The sequence below is a fragment of the Gallus gallus genome, chromosome 7, assembly GCF_016699485.2.
Source record: "Gallus gallus isolate bGalGal1 chromosome 7, bGalGal1.mat.broiler.GRCg7b, whole genome shotgun sequence".
Classification (NCBI taxonomy): Eukaryota; Metazoa; Chordata; class Aves; order Galliformes; family Phasianidae; genus Gallus; species Gallus gallus.
Window position 1 is genome coordinate 19622949 of NC_052538.1, and position 25964 is coordinate 19648912.

Consider the following 25964-nt stretch of genomic DNA (forward strand, 5'->3'; position numbering starts at 1 on the left):
TACTAAAAAAAAACAAAAATCCCCCTTTCATCATGATTGCTCTTTCCCTCTCTAGACCCTCATCACAAACCTTGATTTGATGTGGGTTCTCAGGATTCTCTTGCATGGTTTCTGGACTAGTGTTTCTAATATTCTGTTTCAGTAGTTACTCCCCATCTCATTTTTGCCTGCTTTAACGCCTTTTCACTTCCCACTTGAAGGTTTATGAGCCTTCCTGATTCCTTATTTTGAAACATCTTCATTTGTGTGTTTTCTGGAAATTCTCTTTTTCTTACAACTGCTCTCCCCTCTGGTTTAGCTGTGCTATCATCCTCCAGAGCTTGGCCCTCACCACAACCACAGGAGTAAATAATTGTAGGAACTACCAACTGTGTAAACGATACATTCCTAAAGAAGATGAAAGAAACACTGAATTATGGATTTTTGGTGAATCCTGGAATTTTTCACATTAAGTTGCTCATCTCACTGTTAAGACACAAACTAGGTTTAAGCTTCTTATGCAGTAACCACATCCCAAAGCAAAGAGTAATCCAAGTGATCAGAGAGTAGTCTCACAGCATGGGAAAATGACCACCTATGCTATTTAGGAAGTGTTGATTCCTATCCCTAATTCACTTTTAGCATAGTAAACAAAAGCTTCAAGTCTACAAAGAGTGCTCAGTATCACATCAATATGACTGGCATAACAGAACCTCTAGGACTCTTAAAGAAGTAGGCACCACACATGGACACAGGTCTCCTCACATATTTAGAACCAGGAACTTGACTCAATTAGCATAAAGAAAATGCCTCAGGAACATATCTGATTAACAACAAACAAAAGGAGAACGCATTTGCACAAAATAAAATATTTTCTGAGGCAATAAATGCATACTCCAAACTAGAACTAGAATAAAAATCACAGAGCTCAGGACTATCATGGAGCATGTGGATGCTGGATAAAATGGCCCTGAATGAATGATAAAATGGCATCATGAACACCTACCATATTTATAAGGCTTTATTACACTCTGCCTTCAAACAGCCTCAGCTTCTTTTCTTGTTTTTATACAGAACAAGAAAGAAAATTGAGAAAACCCAACATTGCTACTAAACCACAGGGACTTTCTTTGCAGTTGAGGCCTCTCAAATTTTCTCTGCTGACTTGCATCACCTGACTGGTCACACCACAATACATGTCAGATTGCAACTTGTCATTGAGTTGATTACAGACTTCTTTTTGAAGGAACTGAAGCTCATGTGCTTAAGCTACATAACAAATACATCACATATGCTCTTTATGTGTACTTTGTTCTTTATATTAAATCACATGCATCATAGGTCTTTAAGGACAAAGTTATTGGTGCACAGTATACTTGTTCCTTTAACCATTGCAAGCCTAGCAAAATATTGTCAAATATAAGAGTTAAGACCATGTAAAGCAAATTATCATGCTTTGTTTTCTTCCACTATTTAGTGCTTTTTTTTTTTTTGCTTTAATAATTTAATCTTGCTTAAAATCTTGTGTTCAAGTCCCATTCACTTGTCCCTCCAGTTACTGGAGAAATCTCTCAATGTTGTTTTTGAGCTGCACAGACCCTAAATTTTACCCTACAGTAATTCTTCATGAAGTTAATGACCATCTGCAATTACTTTTTGCTGTCATTAGTTTAAGGCTTTGATTAAGATACACCTTTCTTTGTGCGCGCTTTCCTGTATATTTGCAAAGTATCCCCCCTCAGTGAGAGGTCCCAGCTGAAGATAACTGAGGTAACTAAGGATTCCAAATATTGGCACGGTAATTTTACCTCTTTCCAAGTAGCTCAACATAAACGAGGAGAAAAAAAAAACAAGAGTAGCGTCTCGGCACATGGGCACGTCCCCGGCGCAGGCAGGCGCTGTGGAGCGGGACCAGCCGGCTGTGTGGAAAGGCGGGAAGCGGCCGGCTGCCGTGCCTCCGCCCGCCAGAGGGGAGCCCGCGCTGCCCATCTGGGGGCTGCTCCGGGAGGAGCGCGAGAGTCGCCCCGCGCTTCTGTGCTTCCTCCTCTGGGGTCCGCGGGCGCGAGGAGGCGCGAGGAGAGCGGCACGCGGCCATGGAGCGCGGCAGGACCGAGCAGCCACCGGCCGGGGCCCCGCAGGTGAGATCGGCAGCGTTCAGCTGCTTCTTCTAGGGGGGCTGCCGAAGCTCGAGGAGCTTTGCTTTTTGCTGCGGTGTGGACTCTCGTCGGGCTTTGTGGGGCCAGCAGCAGCCGTAGCTTTTGTTATCTTGAAGTTTCTCCTTAACTCAGTGAAAAAAAATTGAGCCGTAGGTACCCAGCAGAATAAGAAAAAAGTAAGCTGGTGAGTCCATATAATATCTAAATATAACCTGGGGAACCACGGCTGCTTGACACAGCCAAAATTGGCTCTCACTTGGATGCCAGAACTCAGGTACTCTAGGTCCTGGTGGGTCTGTTGTAATCAATGTATGCTGGGATTGTTCTGTTAGGTGAACAGGCTCAGGAAGACCTTATCCATTTCTACAACTCCCTGAAAGGAGGTTGTGGCAAGGTGGGGTCAGCCTCTTCTTCCATGTAAGAGCAATAGGAAGAGAGGAGAGCCTTAAGTTACACCAGGGGAGGTTAAAGTTGGATATTAGGAAAAAGTTATTCTCAGAAAGAGTTGTAACACTCTGACAGACTGCCTAGGAGGATGGTGGAGTCACTGTCCCTGGAGATGTTCTGGAACCATAGAGATGTGGCACTAAGGGATGTGGTTAGTGGGCACAGTGGGGATAAGTTGGATGAGATAGTCCTAGTGATCTTTTCTGCCCTTAACAATTCTTTGATTCTATCAGTATGACTGTGGGTGAGCCCAGCTGTTTGGTGGCACACAGCTGGTCTCACAGTTCCTAAGAGCTGCTCCAAGAGCCCATTGCTATAGCAATTGGCTCTAAGGACTATGAAGTTTTTGAGCTGTAGTGAAAGTACCATGTTCTTGTTCTAGTAATTACTCAAAACAGAGAAGTAGGCTGTTCTCATTTAGTAGAATTCCCTATGAGCTACACTGTAGGTAGCAAAAGTTAATAACACTCAAAGAGAGAACACTCATGCTGTATGTATGTATCAGTAATGAAATAACATGTACCACTCATAAGTCTAGAACAAACTCCACAGAGGAAAACTGCTACCTTTTATGATGCTGTAAATGTAATAGAAAGTATAGTGATAATAACAGTATGACACAATTCTAAGCTACAACAAACGAGAACAAGCCCAAATACAGCAGCCATAGACACAAAAGAAGAAAACCTGCTTACCTTCAGGAGGCTTCAAGTAGGCAGGTATCCCTAACAAGATACTCTTACCTCCCCCTCCCCTGTCAACCCTTAAATGAGGACTGGGAAGGGGTGGATCCTGGCTCCACCCCTTACATCCACTCAGGTACATTGCATGCACCTGAGCTCCCTGGGTTGGCCCTGCCTTCCCACCAGGTGCTCAATCACTGTTTCAGGCCATGACACAGCATTTCCGCTACACCTGTAAAACTAGGTGTGATATGGAGGGAATAAATGGGAAATGATGGTTGCTTTCTCTCTGGTGATGCAGGTTTGTTGGAGAAGCCATCAGGAATGTTTAATGGCAGATTCACCAAAAAAGAAGCGTTCCTGTCTTTTCATGCAATGCATAACTAAGATGTGGAACTTTTTGCCACAGGATATTGTAGAGGCTAAAAAACATGCAGAGCTTCTTTAAAGGGTACAGTTAAGTAGTAATCCGTTAAGGAAATAACACAACAAGAACAAGCCAAGACGTACCAAGGTATGCAAATTGTTGAAAGCTAGGACAAGGTAATCTTCTAATGTACCTTCTATTGGCTACTGCTAGAAATGAGATACTAAGTGATGCTGGCCTTTAATCTGAGACAGCATTACTATTCTAATGTTGATACTGCTTATGGATTAAAGTATTTGATTAAATAAGTAGCAGTTGAGTTCGTACTAGAAGCTATACATGTTAAACAGGCTCTGGTGTCCACAAAATAATGGTTTTATTTTCATGGCAAGCGTACCACGTTTTGCTTTTGAAGAAAAATCAAAAGGCATTTTCTTTGTTAAATGCATGTTCCTTTTCAAATTACATGACTTCATTTAAAATACTGGCATTCTAAAGAGCGAAGCTAAAATTTTCTCTGGCAATAAAGTGTAGATCTAAGTACAAGACTACTACGTACTCATACAGAGATCCTTTTTGAAGATAATTACTTCAGTTGCTGGAGCTGCCACAAACGTGCACCTTTAATTTTGCTTTGTACCAGATCTTCCCATAGAAACTTTCTGGGGCTACCCAATTCTATGATGTCATTTACTTTTCATGGTGAACTAAACTACTGAAAGACACAGAAATATTGAAAGTACCGGAGAAAACTTTGAATTAGAGCATCTTAATGTGTTGACATACTTCACAAGTAACTTTTGGAATTGATTTAATTCCCCTGATTCAGAGGACTATTTTTACTGAACTGTATGATTAACCAAAATATTTTCCAAAATACTTGATTAGTATTTCTGCCTTTGGAACATGACTAAAAAGCTCCTTAACAGCCTAACTCTAAGTTTGTATAGATTTTTATTCTTCTACTTATATTTTTTCGGAACAAAATTAATTATGGAAGATTATGGCTCAGGCTTATGAAGGAATTAGATGCTTTGCACCCCTTTGATTTCTCACTGGAAAAAATGAAATGTAATTATCAAAATACCTCTACAAATCTGGGTCAATGAAAGTATTTTTTTTTTTTTTTTTGGTTTGAATCAACCTTTTTAAATATGTGTAAAATCCATGTTATCACCTATTTTTAATCTTCTTGCTGTCTTCCTGAAACAGATAGAAACAGATGACCATACAGCCCTGGTTAGTAAGCCCAGGAATAAAGGAGGAAATGGTGATCTGGCATCAGCTGGATTTAACATTATCAACTCCATTATAGGATCAGGTATTATAGGTAAGTGTACTTCACTATTGTGTGTTCAGCCCTGTTTATGCACACAAGACTATCCAGTGTTGATTAATGTGCTGTCTTCTTACTTTTTGCTGTTACTGCTGAAGATTTTTTTTTTCTACTTTTATTCTCTTTTTAGATGAAAATCCAATTTTGTCAGCTGAGACCAGGTCTGACTGTGATAAATATCCTACAGTCTTTTTTGCTGTAATGACCAGAAAGTACTGGTTGGGCAGGTGCTTGCTTCTCAGACAGAGGCAGCCCTTCGTCTTAACCTTTTCTGAAGTTATTAATTCTTTCTGGTCCAATCTGGGAGATCAAAAGCAGTGTATTTGTTTATTTTTTTTAATCCAAATATTTCTTTATTTTGTTCATCATAAATATTTGTAATCTCCTGTATTTTTTAAAGGACTGCCCTATTCAATGAAAGAAGCTGGTTTTCCTTTAGGAGTACTGCTTCTGTTTGGGGTTGCCTATATCACAGGTACTGTAAAAGCAGTTTTCGTTATAAAGTGAAAATCTCTTTTGCAAAGTTTAGATGATTTTGAACTTCACATTAGCTTAAACAATTGTGTTTATGACTTAGTAAAAATGGAGAATTATTTTCACCTCACTAATCCTTAGAGCCGATTAGTAAAAGTAGAGAATTACTCTGTACAGCATATAAAGCTGCTTTTTGTGTACCTTTTATTTGGTGAAGCCTAATTTCTTAGACTAGGTCAAGGTGACATTTGAAAGAATAGATCTTATTTGTGTGTTATAGTCACCTATTTTAGTCTACTGTTTTTACTCTAATTTAGACAATGATCACTGAGTGGGTTGTATATCACTCAAGTGTACTACGGGTAACTATGATTTTGGACATTTTGATTATGATTCATTAAAAAAAAATCATGGATTTACCTTCAAAAAAAAAAAATTCTCCTTTATAACTCCTAGAAGATAGTAAACACTGATGCTGAAAGGAGCTGTTCCTATTGCAGCACAGATTACAAGCTAAGCGAAAGCCAGATGAAGAATAAACGAGATCTAGCCCTATTTGTCAAGACATCTATCCAAGGTAGTAAATTGTGTGCTATAACTAATCTGGACTGAAAAATTACATGGTACTCAAACAATTACTAAAGCGTAGCATGCAAGAACAGCACATTCCATACTGTTCTTCATACAAAGATGAGGTTCTGTCTTGGAGCATTCCACCTATGACATAAGCTCTCTGTCAAGGCACATTGCTTATTCATGCAAGAGTGGCTCAGTCTCTGGTTTTCAAGATAAATCATTTGACACAGGCATTGGTCATGTTTTACCCTACCCAAATATAATAAAATGTTTCATCCAGTTAGTAATCTTTTCCTTTGTTTATTAAATCCTACGTTTTTGGTGCTTATGACAGTTCTTTCCATTTATCCATATTGGTTATCTACAAAAATGATGAGGTTTCTGCTCTCTTACTGTGACTTCCCTTACCATTCTCCTCCCTGGTCTTCCAATGCTGCTGTTCTTCATTTTTACAGACCTTTTTTTAAGGAGTGAAAAAGAGTAGTAACTAACTGCTAGTTGTTAGCATTTCATTAATTAATTGCTAGCCTTTAACAGAAATTTTATATTTTAACAGATTATTCCATTATATTACTGATCAAAGGAGGAAATCTCTCCAGTACCAACACCTATCAAGAGCTGGTCAGAAAAACATATGGCTTTTTAGGTTATCTAATACTTTCAACTCTTCAGTTTTTATATCCATTTATTGGTAAGATGACAAAATATGAATATCTGAGCTTTATAAATAGTAAGGTTTTTTCACATCATCTTATTCTTTCACTTGATAAATTTCAAGAACTCTAAAAAGTATACGATATGCACCTATTTCCTTAATAAATAAACAATTGTTGAATGCTGAAGAATGTCTGAGGAAGAATTCACTGAATCTGAGAATCAGAATAATAAAAATGAATTGAAATGTGATAATACAAAAATTCACACAGTTAAAAATCAACGACAAAAGTAGCTATGAGAATAGCAAAGAGGAGGCTTCTGGAATAACAGCGCACTGCACGTAGAACTGCGCAAGGTGGTGATTCGAGATACTAAGAGACTGAATTTGGTTACTGAAGAGTCCCAGAGCAAAATTAGTCCTTTAGGAATGATTATTCTGAAGTCATTTTAGGTAGCTGAGATATTTAAGGGAGTCAGGTTGAAGTTTCTGCAGGCAACAAGGTTGCATGTACCTATTAATTATTCTATCAAGGTTCATCCCTTAAACTGAAATAGTGAATTACATCTGAAAATACTGATCCATTATGGTTGATTATAAGAGTGAAATTATTACATCACAGAGTATATGGGAAATAATTGTAAAGGCCTCAGTCCTCACCATGAAACTAGTTTTGAAATGTGCTTGAATTTATTTACATACAGAGGGTTAATAACTTACCATTTCACAACAGTGAGTGTTTATATGTTAGTTAAGGTCATTATCCACATCAGTATATGTGCATATGTATATGTGTGTACTTTCAGCGCAGAATACGTTACAATCACAGTTCTTATTCATGGGAGAAAGTAATGGAAGTCCGTATTTGTTATCTTCATCTGTCCTTGTTTCTTCAGGCTGAAAGGTCTCACAAGCTTTTGACGTGAACTAGGAAACCCTGTGCACTTAATTGCAGGACTGATTTATTATATTAATATAGAAACATTACTAAATTGAAACAGAAGCTTGTAAATCAACTGACAAAGAATTGAAGTTGGAAATGAACAAAGCAATTTTAAAGCCTTTTTTTTCCTCCCTTCTGTATTAAGTTTATATGGTAATAGCACAGTGGCCTTGCTTATCAGATTAGATTCTTTCTAGGTTGTACCTGCTTGAAATAAAGGCAATTGTTAGTTAGTTTTTTTTTTTTTTTTTGTCCTCAGCCTGAATCTTAAAATTGGGTGTTAGCTAGAATTCATACAAGGGGGACTGTGGCATGCCACCCTCAAGTCCACACAATACACCTATTTAAAGGTTTATCAAATAATCTATATTTGATTTGTACTAACAATTTTTTTTAATTTTCTTTAAGCTATGATTAGTTACAACATAATAACTGGAGACACTTTAACTAAAGTGTTCCTGAGAATTCCTGGAGGTAAGATGCATTTTAAAATTTCAGAATGGGAAAAAATTATTAGGTAGGAATGTAGCGTACTTATTTAGGCCTTATCACACTGTGGCAAACTGAAGAAGTAATCTTCTGTTACTTTGTGTCTGAATTATTCTTAAATGTCAGTCAAGTTATGAACTTGAAGCCTGTTTGTGCAAGTGTTATTTTTTTAAAAATTGCAAAATTATAAATCCTAATCCTTGGTTGTCATTGGCCTTGGTGTTAGTAAAGAGGCCACATTATTTAATGAGATATTAAGCAAATAGTCTTCCACAGTGATGTGATAACAAGAGCATATTTTGTCATATTTTTGAATATTTGCTATAATAAATATTTAAATACTAATACTGCATTTACTGAATAATTCTGAATGACGTGCATATAATATAATGGATTTAATGCGTATTTAAGCATGCCTGTATGGTTGGTCATAAACTACACATGTAACTGCAGATGGTCTCTTGGATAGTGTATGATAACTGTTGAGTCACGGCCTGAACCACTGATTGAGCACCTGTGGAAAAGACCGGGTCAGCCCTGGGAGCACAGGTGAAAGCAATTCATCTGTGCAATCAGAAGAGGTGGAGCCTGGCTGCACCTCTCTTAGATCTCATTTAAGGGCTGACTGCCACTGGGAAAGGAGCTCTTTCTAGAGATTCCTCCTTGGTGAAGCTTTCTACTGCAAACCTAGAATCTTTTGCTACAGGTGAATGCTCTTCTCTTTCCTTATAGCACATTTCTGTCATGTCGGTCCTTCTGTCATCACACCTCTGTTGTAATGACTTTGCCATTGTATTCATCTGTCCAAATGTTACAGATAGCCTGTGTAAAAACATTTTGGGGTCTTAATTCACACGCTTCTTATCCTTCTGTGGTTATAAGTTTTCAGAGTGAAATTGACGGAGCAATTTGTAGGCATTTATCTTTTTCTGCAGAAAGCCAACTAAGTTCAGATATATTTACTGGCAAATTAAACTAAAAAGAACATGTATGCAGTGAAGTAGAAATTAGTGTTCATATGAACTGTTTGATTTTCCTAGGAAGACTATAATATTAAGTAGGTAAAGCCTGTAAGGTGTGGAATATAGTTTTAACTGCTGTGCTTTGTTCAGCTTGATGATGAACGTGTCTATCTAGTGATTCATATACAACGTGACTTTTTTTAATGAAAAAAACGTGTCTTTTCACCTGGCTGGTAGGATGCTTTTCAAGTGGAGAACAGGTGACTTCAAGAAAACAGATTCTCAAATGAACTTCCTTCCTAAATGAGCTTATTTTAGGGTCCTTTTTTGAGAACTTGCTCCTCTTCTGCAGCACAACAGTTGATCTCAGCACTGCCAAAAAATCCTGAGCAGTAAATGGCAGAAAGAAATGTTAGTTTTACTTGCAGTCTGCCAGCACTGATCCAGTTATAATGGAAGGGATTAGTAGTAATCTGTATGTACAAATGCCACAATTCCAGAGTTTGATATGTGCATAGCTGTAGTGGAAATGTAAAGTTATAGCTTGAAACAGTGATTGAGCACCTCCTAGGAAGTCAGGGCCAACCCAAGGGAGCTCAGGTGCATGCAGTACCCCTCAGCAACTGGAAGGGGTGGAGCCGGGATCCACTGCTTCCCAGTCCATTTAAGGGTTGGCAGTGGAGGTAAGGGTATCTTGCTAGGGATCCCTGCCTTCTTGAGGCCTCCTGAAGGTAAGCAGCTCTTTTCCTTCACTTCTGTATCCATGGCTGCTGCGTTTGGTCTTGTTCTCATTTGTTATAGCCAAGGACTTTGCCACCTTGTTGTTATTATCTGATTATAGCATTACACTAGAATATAGGATGAACTGTTGTTTAAATTTACAGAAATATACTGATTGTGCATGTGCTTTGTATGACTTCCCTGTTAATACCTAGACTTTATTTCACTGTTATTCATCTTGAATAAAGGGGATAAAAATGTGATTGGCGTCAAAGTTTGTAGTTGTTAGTTGCACTCAGAAGTCTAATCTATTCTCATGTCAGTCTCTTAGAGAAGTAACTTACTTGCTTCTTTGTTTCAGTTGGATCAGAAAATGTGCTTACTGATCGTCGCTTCATAATTCTTTTTACCACCATCATCTTTACCTTGCCTTTATCTTTATATCGTGACATAGCAAGATTGGGAAAGGTAAACTTTTTTTATATGCCATTAGAAAATAAGCACCAGTCATGCGTAACTCAAGGTGTTTGAATTGAATTGTATACAGCTAGAGTATATTAAATATTTTTGAAGTTCAGCCCACCTTCTGTCCCAGGAAATATCAGACAACTTAGAGAAGAATAAACAAAACTTTGGTCTCTAACATGAATAGCTAGTTTTTTTTCAGTCTACTGTTAGTAGAAATGGATATTTTATTATTATTTGTTTTAGAGCAGTATGTGTTGCAAGTCAGATATTGAAATAATGAGCACCACTGATGACAAATATTTGCAATTTGCCACTTATGTAAGGAGAATAACAAATGAAAAGACGATGGTGTAGGACAAGCTACATGATTATAAATATTTGATATGTGATATTTAGAAATGTAGTTGTTGGTTAATAAGTCTTTAAAAAAATGTGCTGCTTAGAAGAGAGCTTTTCAGCAGTTTACTGACTGAATTTGTGTGTTTTCTTCTATAGGTATCGCTTGTTTCTCTGCTTTTAACTGTTGTCATCCTGTTTATTGTGATGGTGAGGACAGTAACACTTGGTCCACAGGTGTAAGTATTCTTACCCTTGCTAGAAAGTGAATTTTTGAGATATATAATCAGTTGCATTGTTCTTATCTTATGTCTATATAGTTTTGAATGTGGTGGTTTTGGTAGGAACATGTATTTGAAGAAGTAAATCTCTACCAATAATAATAAAAAATGAACTACTAAAATTTGAATCCATTTTTTCTTTCCTTCCGTTGCATACATGTAGAGTTACAAAGTCTCAAAAAAAAAAAACCTGGTACAGATGAATTGAAAACTGTAGGTGAGCCCTGTAATATTGAGTGAGATTGCCTGTCATTTGAGAATTTGTCAATTTCTGTTGCTGGCAGATGGCCAATATCAGTAATCCAAAGTAGGTAGTATCTTAGCAGTATTGCTCTTTTTTGTTAACGTTAATGATTTCATAACAAAAATTAAATACAAATAAGAAAAATAAGAGAACAACACAATAACAAAACTTCCTGTTGTTTGAGAAAACATATGAGCAGGCAAGACTGTTTTCCAGCACTCATGCTCTATAAGTAGCATTTAGTGTTGGATATTAGAATGTTCTACACAAGTACACGTGATTGTGTGCTGTGGCAATATTTCTATAATTATAGCGTAAAAAAGTGTTACTAATCTAATAACTTCCACTATTGGCCTAGAAGGTCTGTTTTATCCCTTGTTCCATATCCTTTGAATGTGAAGGTATGGTAATAAAGATGACAATTTCTGAATGTGCTTTTTTGTTTATTGGAATAGATTCATATAGTGTTTTTAATGTTTCTATAAGGAGTCCATTCTTCCACTGTGATTATTTAAGCATTGGCACACAAATTTATCTCAGCAATCAGACAAACGCACAAGAGCTAATTGTAGGATACCTGTGTTTTAATGCTGGCCAGAAAAGGCTCTGGGGAGACCTCATTGTGGCCTTCCAATATTTGAAGGGAGCATATAAACTGGAGGAGGTATGACCATTTACATGGGTTGATAGTGATAGGACAAGTTTAAAACTTGTTTTAAATTGAAATGGGAGGTTTAGTTTAGATATTAGGAAGTTTTTAACACGGAGGGTGGTGATGCACTGGAACAGGTTGCCCAAGGAGGTTGTGGATGCCCCATCTCTGGAGGCATTCAAGGCTGGGCTTGATGTGGCTCTGGGCTGCCTGGTCTAGTGGTTGGTTACCCTGCACATAGCAGGGAGGTTGAAACTAGATGACCATTGAGGTCCTTTTCAATTCAGACCATTCTGTGATTCTAAGATAACTAAAATAGTAGTTTATAAAGTTGTACCACAGAGGTAGCATCATCCATAGAAATGAAGAACTTGAGACAGCGTGGGATTTCTGCCTGTGTTCTTCCCCCTGCCCTCATTTTTCCTTAAGTGACTTGTATTTCTTACTGTGTTAAAACTGTATTTGTAAGGCAAATCTCAAAATTCCCTGTTGAAAAAGGAAGAAGTTTATATATATATATATATAGTAGCTACTCCTGACCTCGTTACTATGGTAACATTTCTTCTCAACAGTGGTGGTGCATCGAAATATATGAAACATATGACTTTATTGTCTCTTAAAATAAGTTGTGTTGGTTTTTGAGTAATTCTTGAGGTTCTTTAGTGACTTTTCTTTTTGCCTTTATTCTTCTTGTTTTCCTAAGTTCATCTAGCACATTGATAAACTGTTAGTCACTTTTTTACCTCATAATCATTCCATCAATGTCTGTTACAGATTACTTACTGTATACTTGAATTATTAAAGACCTATTCAAATATTTTGTTATCAGTTTGCTCTCTCATTTTTATAGTGAGAATAAAGAACACACTTTACACATTTTAATGTGTCTAATCTTGTATTTCAGCTGGTGAAACAAGTAATGCATTTACTTGACTCCTTCTCAATAAAAGAGGAGTTTGAGGTTTGTTAAAAAATGATTGATACCACCCAAGTTTGTCATGTAGGAAAATAACTTGTCCAACCATAGCACGTCCTGATAGAGCTAAGAGAGGGTATTTAATCTCTGCTGTTATAACAGGACAGAATTTACTGTAGATCTGTTACTGCTGACAGATATTGTTCAGCTTATTCTTGACAACTCCGTGATTTTCCATTTCTTAACTAGCCTTCCCTTAGGAAGTTTTCCTAACAGTGTTTCTCCTGCTACATTTCGTGTTCATTATCTCCCAGCTTAACCACAGTGAATATAAAGAGAAAACTATTCCTTCCTTTCCTAATGCTTAAACTCCTATAATAAGCTGTAATTTGTTTCCCTTTGGTAATTCTTTCTATAAATTCAACGCAGTTCCAGTACTGTCTTTTTTTTATTCTTACACCTCTTCAAAATTGCTATGTTTAAGTTCTCTTTAAATAGAAGTGAGACTATGGTGCCTCTGCTATAGTGTTTGATGTATCTTACATCCAAAGTGTCTCGAGGCCCCTTTCAGCTGTGTTCTTTGGGGATTGTAATGCTCCCGTTTATGTGGTTTGTTTTCTGTTTTGCACAGTGACATGATGTGAATATGCCTTGAGTTGATGATCTACTATAAATATCAAACTCTTCTCTGCGGAACTATGAGCTGGCAGTTTTTCCTTTCTTTTACTCTGTTCATGAAGTTTATTGTAGAATTGTTTGCAGTGATTTGATGTTTGAAACTGTAGGCTGAAAACAGCACTTATGAGGCTTTGGAGTGTTGATATTTTGTTTTGTGTTTTAGCTGCTTTGGGAGTGGAGGGAGTTTGGGAATGCAATGAGTGTTCATTCCTTGTTACTTCTTATGGGGGAAGAGACATGTATTTCTGTTGAGGAATTATTTATTTCCTATTATGACAAATATGAAGCTGAGGTACTTTTTTTCTACTTTCGATTAGTATCAGGTATTTTATTGTTGTTGTCTGAAGGACGTAATGTTCCTGCAAGTAAAATCGGATGTTCTGCACCCAGAGCTTATTATCAGTAGTTTAAGATGCTGGATAAAAAATGCATTTAGATGACCTATTCTTTGCTCTATTTCCACCTGCTTGTAGCTAGGGAATATCTACTGTGATCAAAGTCAGTGGATTAGAGTTATCTCACACTGTGTTTTCAGATACCCTAATATTGCAAAAAAAATAACTCAATGTTTCAAAAATGAAGCTAATATTCATTGCTGTATACAGCAATACTTTAAGTATCTTATGAAGATGGATCATTTTAATTTGATCTTCTTTTGGGAAGAATGTCATGATGCCAGTATTTGTGTTATACATAAGTATACAGGAAAAAAAAACTTGAAGAGCATCTGCTACACATAAATAGGATGTGAGAATTACTCAACTGGCAGCTGATCACAGTAAGTGCTCAGAAAAATAACTGGAAAGTAGAAAGTTGATTCTTCTTTATATTTAAGCCAACAGTAAACGAAGATAAACTTTATTGTGGTGAAATACAAAACACTAAGACTCAAGCTTCTATTTACAGACCTGTTAGTTCTTCATTAAGGAAAAATGGAGATTAAAGCAGCTCTATGTAGGGCTGATACATTGCTTTACCGTGTCTGTGTTGTTTAACAATCACAGTTACATTGTCTATCAAGTACTAATGTTGCATTATAACTTCTGTATATTATAGATAGCGCAGCTTTCACTAAGTGCCTTTAGCATCACAAATATTAACTTTCTTTGTGTTTCATCTGAGTTCTGCTGCTTCTCCGGTGTGAGAAAAATGCATATCAGGCATAACTTATGGTTTTTATACGCCAAAAGTAGAGAAGTAAGCTGGTTTAGTTTTTATCATCTGTGGGTGTTCACAGCTATTGCTGTTCCTGTGAGAGCAGAAGATGAGATCTTTCACTCATAGTTTCAATAACAGTGTAGTAGATCAGGTTGGGTCAGAACAAAGATCCTTGTCAAAACAAAGCAAAAGTGTCTTTAGAAGTAGCGGCAGGATTGAGAGTTGAGCAGGTAAAGTGTTACCTGGTATTCTGATATAGTTTGTCAGCTTATGTGTCCATCTACCTACATGTACACATCAATTTATGTATACTTTCCTTAGTCTGTATGTGGTTAGTGTGCTTGTTTCTAGACCATGGTACTCACTACTGGATCTTTTTATAACGTATCTCTCAAGTCTTTGTGAAATCAGTTATTTTTCACCTAAAAGCATGTATTAGATGAAATTCTGTTATGCAAATATATTACTTAAGCTTTAACAGTAATCTTTTGGAAATTGTGAGTATCAGTGTGTTTCTTTCACTTTTTAGTTTGTAGCACACTTGTGTGAGGTCTATTCCCAAGCTTTGAAAATATATGGAGGAGTATGTAACTTGCTGTAAAAGAAAAAAAAAAATGCTGAGCTGTGTAGTGTTGCATGTGTCACCTGTAACAGTGTGCTTGCTGTGACGTGGCATTTGCTGACTGTTAAAATTGTGGGTCTGGAAATGGAAGGAATTTACCTCTTATTGCTAAACAAACAGTAATTTGTTCTTTTGGACTCCTCCCTCCCCACTTCCAAGTAGTACTCCTAACCTGATTTGCCATTCATTCAGCAAAGCCAGGCTGTGTTTCAATCTGTTCATTGCCAGTGCATGAGCTAACACTGTGCAGTGGGGATACTAGCTCCAGATACATTTTGTTTGACTGTTTAATTATTTGGCCACTTCATTTATAATGTTTTGAATAAAATTCACATACTTTCTACATTACATTTTTTAAACCCCTATTTGTAGGAGTTTGATATGGCCATATAGTTACACAGGATGTGCTGTTTTCACAGAGAAAAGTGTGGAACTGTTGTGATTGTCTGATAAAGAAGTGTTTAATCTATGTGCGTTCTTTCTGCGTGTTTTAGAAATATTTCTGTGTTGGACATTAGATAATCTAAGTAGCAATTGTGAATAGAAAAGCTCTAAGTTGACTTTCAAAAATTCTATCATCAAAGGATATGACAGATTTCCATTCTGTATATTTGATATCAAAGCTGACCTCTAGTGGTGATAGAATTGAGTAGTTGTAATGTTATTTTCTGTAGTCTATTTTTTATTTGATACTAATACTGTTTCTTGAGTCAAATGTGAATGTTTTCCTGAAGAAGGCATTCAAAATCATGAATATGAACTATTCACAGACATCTCTAGTGGTTTGAAATCACTGGTATCAGATTAAAGGCTGCTACTCTATATAAGGAGCCACAGCAGCATGTTTGATCAGAATGTCTGTTTCACAAGATAAATGCACAATATTTAATCTGTAGTTTTTATTACATCTACATGCTGAATCTGAGTATATTTTAGGAGGGCCATATACAGGTGGTTAAGATCAGAAGCTGCATGTTAGTCAGAAATGTATGTAGCATCCAAGCTCAAACAAGCTTGATATTGGTGCTCAGGTCCTCTTCTTCTTAATGTTAGCATCCATAGTTTAAAAGGCTATAAGCTGTTTTAAGCCTAAGCTGAATGTGCACTGGATACTAGAAATCAGGCTTTTAATATGGAAAAGGAAGACTTGACTATTTAAGTAATTAAGAAATAATGAGTTCTCAAAGCAGAAACTAACAGCAACAGAACTTTTTTCTTTAATTTGGTTTAAAAATTTGTCAGCAGTGAAACCTAGCATGGCATAATCCGCTACAGCATCAAAATTGTCCGTTTATCGGGTAGAGAGAGAGGCAAAGCTGCCAATGTTACCTTCACAGAACTGATGTCATTGTCATACTGCTTCGTTGGGCACTAGGGAGATGGTAGCAGGTTAAGGCCTCACGAGGCAACAGCTTTTCCTCTAAGTAAAAATGGAGCAATCAAAGCTAGCAGCAGTACACTTTTTAAGGGCAAGCTTTTCTGTACTCATGCTTTGTCTGTGCTTTAATATTACAAAGAAAAGGCTAAACTTGTGAATTCCAGTTATATTTTTAGAAAACTGCAAGTTTGGGAAAGGATGTTTCCCTTTTCTTCATTTTGATTCTTTATTCAGGAAACTTTTTCATATATCAAATGGGTTTTAACAAAGATTGCTTATAGTGTTTTCTGTAGTCCTTCTCTAAGGTCCAAAACTGCACGTATCTTAGAGACATGGATGTGGAAGATAATGCATTCTTGCCAGGTTATCAAAATCTCTGTATATTTTCTTCAAGTTTATCATTACTTTGGGAACTAGAATACTTCCTTTAAGACAAGGAACAGTTGAAAAAAGGTATAAATGAAGACAAACTGCCTCACTTGATTTTTGGCCTACAAATAAGTCTCTAGAAACAATGCATTACATGTGTAAATTCAGAAGAATAAAATGCCTTCAAATAGTCTGAGGAGGTTTTGGGTTGAGGAAAACCTCATGTAAAGCTAGTAACAGCATTTACCTTCTCATTTACTGTTTCTTGATAAATGATGACTTGAATAACTTATTTACATAACTGGCTGCTGAAACAGACTGACAGTTTTGGCTGTAGGAACTAGTTCCTAGAATACTTTCCTCAAAACAAGAGCTGAGAAAGGCATCTCTTTGGTTTCAACTTATTGTTGATGTACACTGTGGCTTAATTCAGATAGGAATTCTATATTATAGCAGGGTGTTTAAAATTCTAGTAACTGATGGTTGAAAAGAACATAATACAACTAACAATTTCTGTTTTAGACCCAAATCAGAAAATGCATGGATATTTGCAAAATCAAATGCAATACAAGCTGTTGGGGTGATGTCTTTTGGTAAGTCATTTTTGTATTTTCAGTCTTCAGATCAACTTTAAGAAATGACTTAGATTTTTTTGAACCTAGAATTTGTGTTGTTTTGTTTTTAATTTTGGGGGTGGTGTTTTTTTGATACTCATGGGGAAGAGGGAAAGAAACACCGTGGCGTTTTGGGGTAATGTAATCAGAGTCATCTCAAAATGACTATAAACTTTCATCAAATAAGTAGAAGTTCCATTCATTGTAGGTTTAATGTTTGTGTTCAGTAATGAGTGGTATCAAACTGCTGTGTCTCTCTTACCTTGGTGTATGCACTTCATTAATTTATTTCATATGTACATATGTATGAATTAATGTTTCCTTTAACTATTATGTGTATTTCAGCATTCATCTGCCATCATAACAGCTTTTTAATATATGGCTCTCTGAAAGAACCCACATTAAACAACTGGTCTCGAATCACACATATGTCTGTTTTACTTGCTGTTGTTATCAGTGTACTATTTGCTGCATGTGGATACATGACTTTTACAGGATACACTGAAGGTAAACTGCTCAATCCCTCAATCTTCATGCTTCCTTACAGTCCTTACATTTCAAGTCCTGTTGTTAACAGCTTTGTATGATTTTGGCATACTTGCACTCATTATGGACCTAAATAGTTAGGACAGCTATTTCTTGTAGTTATCCATCAATCAAGGCCGGATACAAAGATGTTGGATAGATGCTAGTAGGTGTCAGATTCCAAGTGGAAGCCTCACTGGTGGAAAATGCCCTTTGAGTGCTTCCATGTCTAAATGAGGACTAAACATCCATAACTTAGCCATGTGGTTCTCTAACAAAGCGAGAAGGAAGAAGAAATTGTTGTCTTGCCTTTTGTATAAGGTGTCTAGTATACACTTCTGTACATTCTGCTATCTGTGCAAACATAGCATCCTAGCTCTGACTTAGGGACACTTCCTATCCTTACAACAGCCATCTGATATAACTAGTGATTCCATCATCTCTGTGTGTATATACAAATATATAAATGCATAAAACAATAAATATATAATGCTATTTGACATGATTTTGTTAAAAAGAAAATGGAGAAGTGCTTTCAAAAGAAAAGGCATAATACTGGTCAGTGCATTAGTTCTTTGAGGTAAAATACATGTTGCAGTTAACTCTTCTGGTATTTAATAGTGCCATACCAAATCATAGGAGAAGGTGTCCAAGCTTTGTGATGAGAGGCAATGTATAGCTGAGAACAGGAATTGTGGGATGGGGGTTACTGGTTTACCTCTCCTTTTTTCCTACTTCCTGTGCTGTTTATGCAGAATAATTTACTGTCCTAGACACAGCTATAGGTAGAGTAAGTGCAAACTGGCTTGACATTTCAAACAAGAAAGCTCTGACTGCAACTATCCCTCAGCTTATGGCTGTATTGCTGATGGGCTCTACCTTGCCTTCTGCATCTCCTGTCAAAATCTTTCAGATGTTTTTCTCTAAAGCACACTTTATTCCTTCTTTAGTGCTGTTGTGATCCTGAAAGTAGTAAATAGTAGAACAGTATGATAACCAGGTAGAAAGGATGCAGTATGTTGTCTAATTGTGGTCTGGTGGTTTTTCTTAAGTCTCATGGATTGTTATTCCAGATCCATTGTTGTAGCCGCTAAGCAAGATGATGATTTGAATTCTGTAGCAATGTTTTTGTTGTTAGATGTAAAAGATGTACTGGTTAATAATCCATATATATATGTATATAATGGGCATTCAGGGTTGGAATACTTGAAATTCTTCACTGCAGCTTACCAGCTATGATTAGATACTGCAAGGGAAGTGCAGTTATGCAGAGGTAACGTCCTGGTCTCCTTGTATAATTGTTCTTGTTCTGTGACTTACATTTTTAAATGAAATATGTTTTTCATATGCAAGCTTTTTCTGTTTCCTATCAAAGTAAACACCAGCATTTCAAACAAAACTGATACTAAGGGGAAGATGACAGATGACACTCTGATATGCATATATTAAAATATTTCTATAAGATATATGCTGCTCCAAGTTTAAAAAAAAAAACCTGCTAATTGGTTAAGATGAAGATTTTTTTCTTGATGCAAGAGGAAAGGGGATTAGGAAGTCTCAATTATTCCAGTGATTCTATTAACTTATTCTTCAATTTACAAATAAGTAAATGAGGTGACTTCAATCTAATTGATGTTTTGCTATACCTTAGGAGATATATTTGAAAACTACTGTAGAGATGACAACCTTGCTACATTTGGAAGGTTTTGTTATGGAGTTACTGTAATTCTGACCTTTCCTCTTGAATGTTTTGTCACCAGAGAGGTAAGCATTTATTACATTCTCCCTTTGATGTGGATATATTACTAGTGTTCTCACCTATTGTTGCTGAAGTCAGTGGTAATAATTATCAATGTATCTTGTTCTGCATTACTGTTTACAGTACATGTACTAAACATGTACTGTTTAGATTCTGGCAAAATGTTACATTTATTATATTATCCAATATGTTGATAATAGCTATAAGGGCTGCATGGGATTCCAAGATTGGTATAAATGCTACTGTCGATATTATGTTGAATAGCTAAAAAATAGCATATTTATTATGCCTCCCAGTTTTGCTTGATTAAGGTATTTCTGCTGAGGAAATCCATTTGTTCAATAAACAATAGATAGTGGATTTATTCTATAGCAGCCAAATGAGAGGAAAATGAATCCTGAAGATGTACTAAGCCAGACTGGAAAGTGTTCTGCAATTTTGTTAATATTTGCTATGAGTTATTTTTGGAAGCAGATGTTTTTTTGAAACAACAAAGGCAAGGTTCAGTCAGTATATTCTCATACATTCTTTTTGTTTCTTAACATTAGAAGACTTTGTTATTTCTTGAAATAAAGAGCAATATCGAAGTTTAAAGTTATGGTTCTGTTTCAGGTGATTGCCAATATATTTTTCCATGGGAGCCTCTCAGCAGTTTTCCATATTGTTGTGACAGTAATTATCATTGCTGTGGCGACTGGTGTATCATTAGTGTATGACTGCCTTGGAATAGTTTTAGAGCTGAATGTAAGTGAACCTGTATATTCTTCTATTTAATAAATCACTTTAAAAAAAATAAAATAGAGCAGAGTTCTGAGATATCCGTAGCTCTGGTAAAGATCTTATGCAATTCAACGTAGTATTCAGTTAAAAATGTTAGAAGAAAGGTGAATTATTCAATGTAATTAAATCAGAATGTTTAGGAAGAAAATTTAAAATGGTTGGATGGCTTTTTTTCTTAGCAATTCATAGAAACTTGGGATTTTTTACCTGCTGGGTTTAGCAGGGAGCAAAACTGAATGATTTCATAACATGAGTGCCACAATCTGATTTTATGAGAACTGTTTTGTTTACCAAACTGTGTGGGGGTTATTCGTTATGCTACTTGATGCATTCAAGTATGTTTACGTTGTTCTAATCTACAGCGCAGTTTATCTGCTCACTGAGAGGTAGTGAGTGATTCTGTAGCACTGATATTGCAGAGCATGCTTGGACTAATCTTATACCGCTGGTCTGAATATTCAGATAAGCTATCCAACTGCCTTCTGTTTGACATAATTACCTACTAATTTCTGAGTTTCTTCTCAACTAACCCTTTCCAAATTATATCTATCTGAAAATAAGCAGTGGTCCTCACTTATGACATGGTAACGTCTTTTCTATCTTCTTCCTGTTTTTACATCACAAGTGAATGAAATCGATGGGTGTGTGCATATACATACCAATAAAATTATCTGTATTTGTGCATGCATACATGCCTATTTGGATCAAATATCTGAATCCTGGTAAAATGAACCTTATTAATTGTGTGCACATCTTATTTCTATATGGGTATATGTGTATTAAGTTTTTATATAATTTAAGAATAAATTTACATTAGAGAACAGTAAATGTGTCTTTTCAGCATGAATAAATATTTGATTCCAATTTGAAGTTGAATTATTTTAAAGTAATTACTCAAAAGTAAATATTGCATCAATGCAAAATGTTTACCCAGAGAGGCCTTAGCATTTACTGAACAGTCAAGCCAACAACTTGATTCAGTTTCAAACAGAAGTTGTTAGCCAGGCTTTTGAGTGGGTAGCTTATATCTCATATCTTGAGACAAGTTGACATTAGAGATGCATGTATTTCTGGGATGTAGTTGTGCTTAGAAAGAATGTTTGGAGTCTTGGTGCTAGTAGAATGGACTACGTTTAATATTAGTGAATGGACTAAGTTTTTTGCATGTGAAGGAGAGCTGGTCTTCTCAGCTGACTTTTTGTCTAATAGTAGGACTGTTTTCTGCTGCTTCACTGGAGATGGTGCTTACTGCTACTTCAGACTGCTTACCTTTTCACTGTTTTTCTGCTTTAAAAACCAAGCACAAGCCTTCATGTTTGCCTGCTGTCAGTTCTCCAGGGAAAACATTCAGTCGTGCAGCAGTTGGGCACCTACAGACTTAGCATCTTTTAATGCTTGTTTGCATTGCTTTGCATACTTATGAGTCTTAATTTTTTTTATGAAAGATACTTGCAAGTACTGATCGCTCTTAGCAGGTTCTATCATAAAGATGTACAAAAGAGTGTACATCATCCCAACAGTAGGTTGGATTGCACCTCACTGTAATTTAGTTAAAACAGAAAAGTTTCTTAAAGTTTGTGACAGAAGATGTTCAAAATTTGTGCATAAAATGATTTATTGGCTTGTTACTCATATGTTAATCAGCAGTGCCTCTACTGTTGTATTTGACCATTTGCTTTTGATCTACATTTATGCATGTAATGACTAAAGAGAAGCTGAATTCTTAGTAAGGGATGTTTACTCTGAAAAGAAGCTTAGCTTTCATAGAGAAGTTACTGTAAATCAAGTCATAAAAGGTTATCACAATTCTTTGACCTGCTGTATGCTATTTCCACTTCTTTGAAGGCAGATCTAGACTTCTAAGTGGAACGGTCTTAAATATTTCATGTCAGTTACCATATTGAAGAACTATTGTTTGGACCTTCTGAAGCTTAGAGACTTCTGCTAATCATATCTAATGATCTAATGAAAGTATTTCCAACATAAAATATTGCTCTGTATCACCAAAGCACAATTAGTCTCTTACAAGCTATTTGTGAATTGGAAAAGAAAGTTTTCTATTTAGAAACACTGGTAAAGGCCTCTATTCTCTAGCTTTACTTCTGCATCAATCTACAACAGCTATTTACAAATTCAGGTTCTTGTTCTTCAGGTTCTAAATATACATGCTTATTAGAGTTTTCTTATTGTTTTCCATATACAGGGAGTTCTGAGTGCTACCCCACTTGTTTTTATCATCCCAACAGCGTGTTATCTAAGGCTGTCTGAAGAGCGATGGAACCATTCAGATAAACTCATCTCCTGCCTGATTCTTGCTGTTGGTGTGCTAGTGATGACAGTTGGGTTTGTTTTGACTATCTTGCATCCCCAGGAATGTAGCCATGGAAAAGAAATGTTCTACTGCTTTGCTAGTAATGTTTCTTTGTACAACAGTACACTTCCCCCATAGGTAATGCTCCAATCTCTGCACTAGATCAGGGGCATCTCCCAGGAAGCCATATGATCCAGTTTAAACATATCTGGAACAAAGATTTTGTTTTCACACATAACTGTATTTACCTCCTTGATTTTTATGCTGCCATCTTGTTTCAGACAAAGCTTAACTTTTGAAACAAACTCTCAGAGGTGCTTGTATAACTGACAAACCTATCAAAAAGGCTGTGTTTTTTTGTTATTAGGTCACCAATACAACTTAAACTAGATGATGTGTAGAAATGTAAACATCTCCCATGTTTTGTTGCTGTCATTTTTATTAATTTTATAATAATTGTATATTAGTACGCTATAGCAGGGAGGTTTTTTGCCATCCTGAGAAAAAGTATGTCTGGGTCTCTCTCCGTGTATTCAACTTATGCTGTTAAAATGAAAAATATCTATTAATTCTGCCTTTTATTTTACAGTAGGTGTTCTTTAGAGCTGAAAGCATACTTTGTACTGGCTCTCCAGTCAAAGATGATTTTGTATTCTGATTGAACTGCAGCAGATGGAATCCAACTATAATTTGTACAATTCATGTTCTTCTGATTAAAAGATGTTTGCATGAGTCAATCTACATAGGTGAATTTTAAAGATTCAGGTAAACATCCTTTGTAAAAATTCTAAAGTAGAGAAGAAAATGGTGTGTAACAATCACATCTTGATTTTTGTTTGTAACTTATTTCTGAAACTGGTCTGAAGAATTGATATGCAACCAGCATATGATTCATTTCAATATATAGCTGTCTATCTCAGATTTGGTCATGGTTTCTTAAACTTTGCTGGTTTGTCATCTCCAAAATTCATTTAACATTAAGGATTTGTTAATGTTAGTGTGAGGTATAAATATACACACATGCCTATAGAATGTGAGTAATTTATTACTGGTGAAAATCTGAAGGATTGTCCTTATTCTCTCTATAAATGCTGGACTTCCAAAAATGTTTTGTATCAAGTCAAGCTGTGTATTTTGCACTGGCAGCTTTTGATTTATCTGGATTGTTGAGATTTCTTTTGCTAACCAGACTTCAACAACTGGTTGTATAATGTTACTCAGGTTTTTATACAGCTAAATAGTGATGCTTTCTGTTTATCCTGCTTGACAAAGCTATTTCATTTAAATCTTTTTGCTAAATAAATCTTTAAGCAAGGATCAAGCAAGATGGTGATAATACTAGACTAGCATATTATGAAAGCACTTTTTTTTTAAAGTAAATGTTTTAAATACTGTTGGTTGGTTTGTTTGTTATCTATTTTTTGGTGGGGAGAGATGTTATTTAGGAGGTTGAGTTTTTGGGAGGGTAGGTTTGGTTTTTATTTTTTCCCTCTAAGTTGTAAAGCTGTCTGAGAGAACTCAGAGTAAACATTTTAAATTTCCCTACCTAGAGTCAGCTTTGAGGGTGATAATTCATCAACTGCCCAGGTACTTCGTACTATTGACAGAGAACATTTTTCTCCGGTTTAGATGCAGCCAGTATAGCTCACTTGTCTTAGCTGAGTGGTCACTGAATATATTCTCCTTCTGCACTAAATGAAATTCGAGATGACTAATTACTTCATGACAGCTGCTGAAGACTTCAGAATCAGAAGACTCGTGAGCTTTTGTGTTTTTCTGATTATTTTTACATTTATTTTGCTTGAAGTATGTTATCCTGTTTAAAGTGTTAATTGTAATCCTTCTGAGAATCAAGCTCAAAAGAATTAATCTGTAGGATGCGTATTGCCTGTTCAACTTAAAGATTCTACGACCTCAATATTGAATCACATTTACCTGTCTTTTATGAAGGGTGAGATCTCTCTGTATCTTACTACTTTAGAAATGTAGATTTGATTCATATGCTTTTCAAATTACAAAGTGCTAAAAGGTAAGGTAGAAGTTATCAGTTAAATGTGTTGCTAGTAAAGTTTCTTTTGCTCTTAAAAGATTGTTTTGCTAAAACTAATTGCATCCATTTCACTATATAATTCTAGACGTCTCACTGGTTTTCAATCATGAACTTGCCAGGTGAAGGTGGGGTTCTCTCAGCTGTTAGTGTACTGTAAAAAGGGAAGTCAGTAATGGTAGATGCCTGAAGTTAGTTAACCACAGTGTGGTAAGTGGCTTTTTAGAAGCTATAGTTCCCTCCTTTCCAGTATTATGCTAATAACTTATTTTTATTGAAACTGCAAATGATAACTTGCTGTAGGCTATCTAAATACAGAAGGAATCACCTTTTTATTGTCATAATAAAGCTTGTAATAGCATAATGATCTTATTAAACAAATGAAGCTCCCCAAAATAAAGTTGTAGCTAGCTATCATTAAAGGAAATGCATAAACCATGTAAGTCCATATATATTAAAAAAATTAAAACCCAGACTCCGAAGTATTATGGCATAGAAGTCCTGATGCAGCAGAAAATATTTAACCTAAAAGGAGGAAACGTGATGCCAAAAAAAGTACAACCACAAAGAATTAGTAGCGAATGTACTAGAATTTTTTTAAAAGCAAAAAGCAACCAAGGCAAAAACAGCAATTTATAAGCTGCTAGCTTTAATTGAGCTCACTGAGAATGAATGGAAGATAATTACTGCCTATGTTGTCCCACTGGATAGACTTTTTCACTGAATTGGAAGGAGTGGTGGAAGCAATTCCAAACTCTGCAGTGTGACTTCATGGAGTCCAGGCTGAGGGAGAACAACTGTTCCATAAGCATTCACTGGCAGGGTTTTCACATCAAAAGCTGGTAGTATGACTCATTGTTTCTACTGAATTCCTTCTTTGCAGCTGAGAAGGCATTTCCAGACACATGATGTGAAACTGGAACTCCTGTACGAGCTTAGCAGACAGTTTCTTTACTTTCTAGGGCAGTATGCTTCTCAGTTCAAGACACTTGTGAAGCATTTTTGGCTTGATAAGTGGGCAAACTCCGTATATTAAAAG

The 25964-nt window shown here is 36.1% G+C and overlaps 1 protein-coding gene across 5 annotated transcripts; it reads left to right on the top strand.

Annotated features, from left to right (window-relative positions):
* The first annotated feature begins 1945 nt into the window (after positions 1-1945).
* Positions 1946-24272, top strand: SLC38A11 (solute carrier family 38 member 11). 5 transcript variants are annotated; one of them, XM_040703567.2, is made up of 13 exons: positions 3569-3779; positions 4845-4962; positions 5369-5443; positions 5943-6019; positions 6575-6709; positions 8025-8090; positions 10149-10255; positions 10751-10830; positions 17412-17482; positions 17849-18010; positions 19680-19792; positions 20400-20531; positions 22771-24272. In XM_040703567.2, exons 4-13 carry the CDS (start codon positions 5971-5973, stop codon positions 23014-23016), a joined length of 1161 nt encoding a protein of 386 aa, XP_040559501.1. In that variant the 5' UTR covers positions 3569-3779; positions 4845-4962; positions 5369-5443; positions 5943-5970; the 3' UTR covers positions 23017-24272. The 5 variants fall into 5 exon arrangements, with proteins under 5 accessions (XP_004942867.2, XP_422027.5, XP_040559500.1 ...); XM_004942810.5 differs by lacking the exons at positions 3569-3779; positions 5943-6019 and adding an exon at positions 1946-2117; XM_422027.8 differs by lacking the exons at positions 3569-3779; positions 5943-6019 and adding an exon at positions 1946-2117 and having other exon boundaries at positions 22814-22969.
* The last annotated feature ends 1692 nt before the right edge of the window (positions 24273-25964 follow it).

Bases quoted from the DNA above. Each gene is read 5' to 3' on its own strand.
- SLC38A11 (XM_004942810.5), top strand. From the start codon at position 2,073: ATGGAGCGCGGCAGGACCGAGCAGCCACCGGCCGGGGCCCCGCAG. The intron at 8,091-10,148 runs GTAAGATGCATT...TCTTTGTTTCAG, and splicing joins GTTCCTGAGAATTCCTGGAG to TTGGATCAGAAAATGTGCTT. The intron at 19,793-20,399 runs GTAAGCATTTAT...GTTCTGTTTCAG, and splicing joins AATGTTTTGTCACCAGAGAG to GTGATTGCCAATATATTTTT.